Genomic DNA, 236 nt, shown 5'->3' with positions numbered 1-236 from the left:
GTAGCCACGGCCGCTGGCGCAGGGCGAGCCGTCCAGGAGGTAAATGTCTGGGGGGCAGTGGGGAGAGGCGCCCGTGCAGAACTCAGGGAGGTCACAGTCTCCCGCAGCCCGACGGCACGGCGCGCCCGCCGGCTTCAGCTATGCAGGTGACCCGCGTGCGGGAGAGCGACCGAGACACAGAGGAGAATGGACAGTGAGAGATCCGCGCCCACAGCGAGGCTCGGGGTGGACAGCCC

General features: G+C 69.9%; 1 protein-coding gene across 1 annotated transcript in view; it reads right to left on the bottom strand.

Moving 5' to 3' along the window:
- Positions 1-236, bottom strand: part of ADAM33 (ADAM metallopeptidase domain 33) — a gene marked incomplete at its 5' end in the record, with an annotated part of 12,736 nt that overhangs the window by 3,007 nt on the left and 9,493 nt on the right. The window contains one exon of the mRNA XM_014546527.1: positions 1-138. Within this exon, the coding sequence (XP_014402013.1) occupies positions 1-138 (138 nt within the window). The remainder of the gene's footprint in view (positions 139-236) is intronic.

This window comes from Myotis brandtii, unplaced genomic scaffold, assembly GCF_000412655.1.
Source record: "Myotis brandtii unplaced genomic scaffold, ASM41265v1 scaffold45, whole genome shotgun sequence".
In the NCBI taxonomy this organism is placed as follows: Eukaryota; Metazoa; Chordata; class Mammalia; order Chiroptera; family Vespertilionidae; genus Myotis; species Myotis brandtii.
The sequence above is the reverse complement of the archived record's forward strand: the minus strand, read 5'-3'. Positions and strand labels throughout refer to the sequence as shown.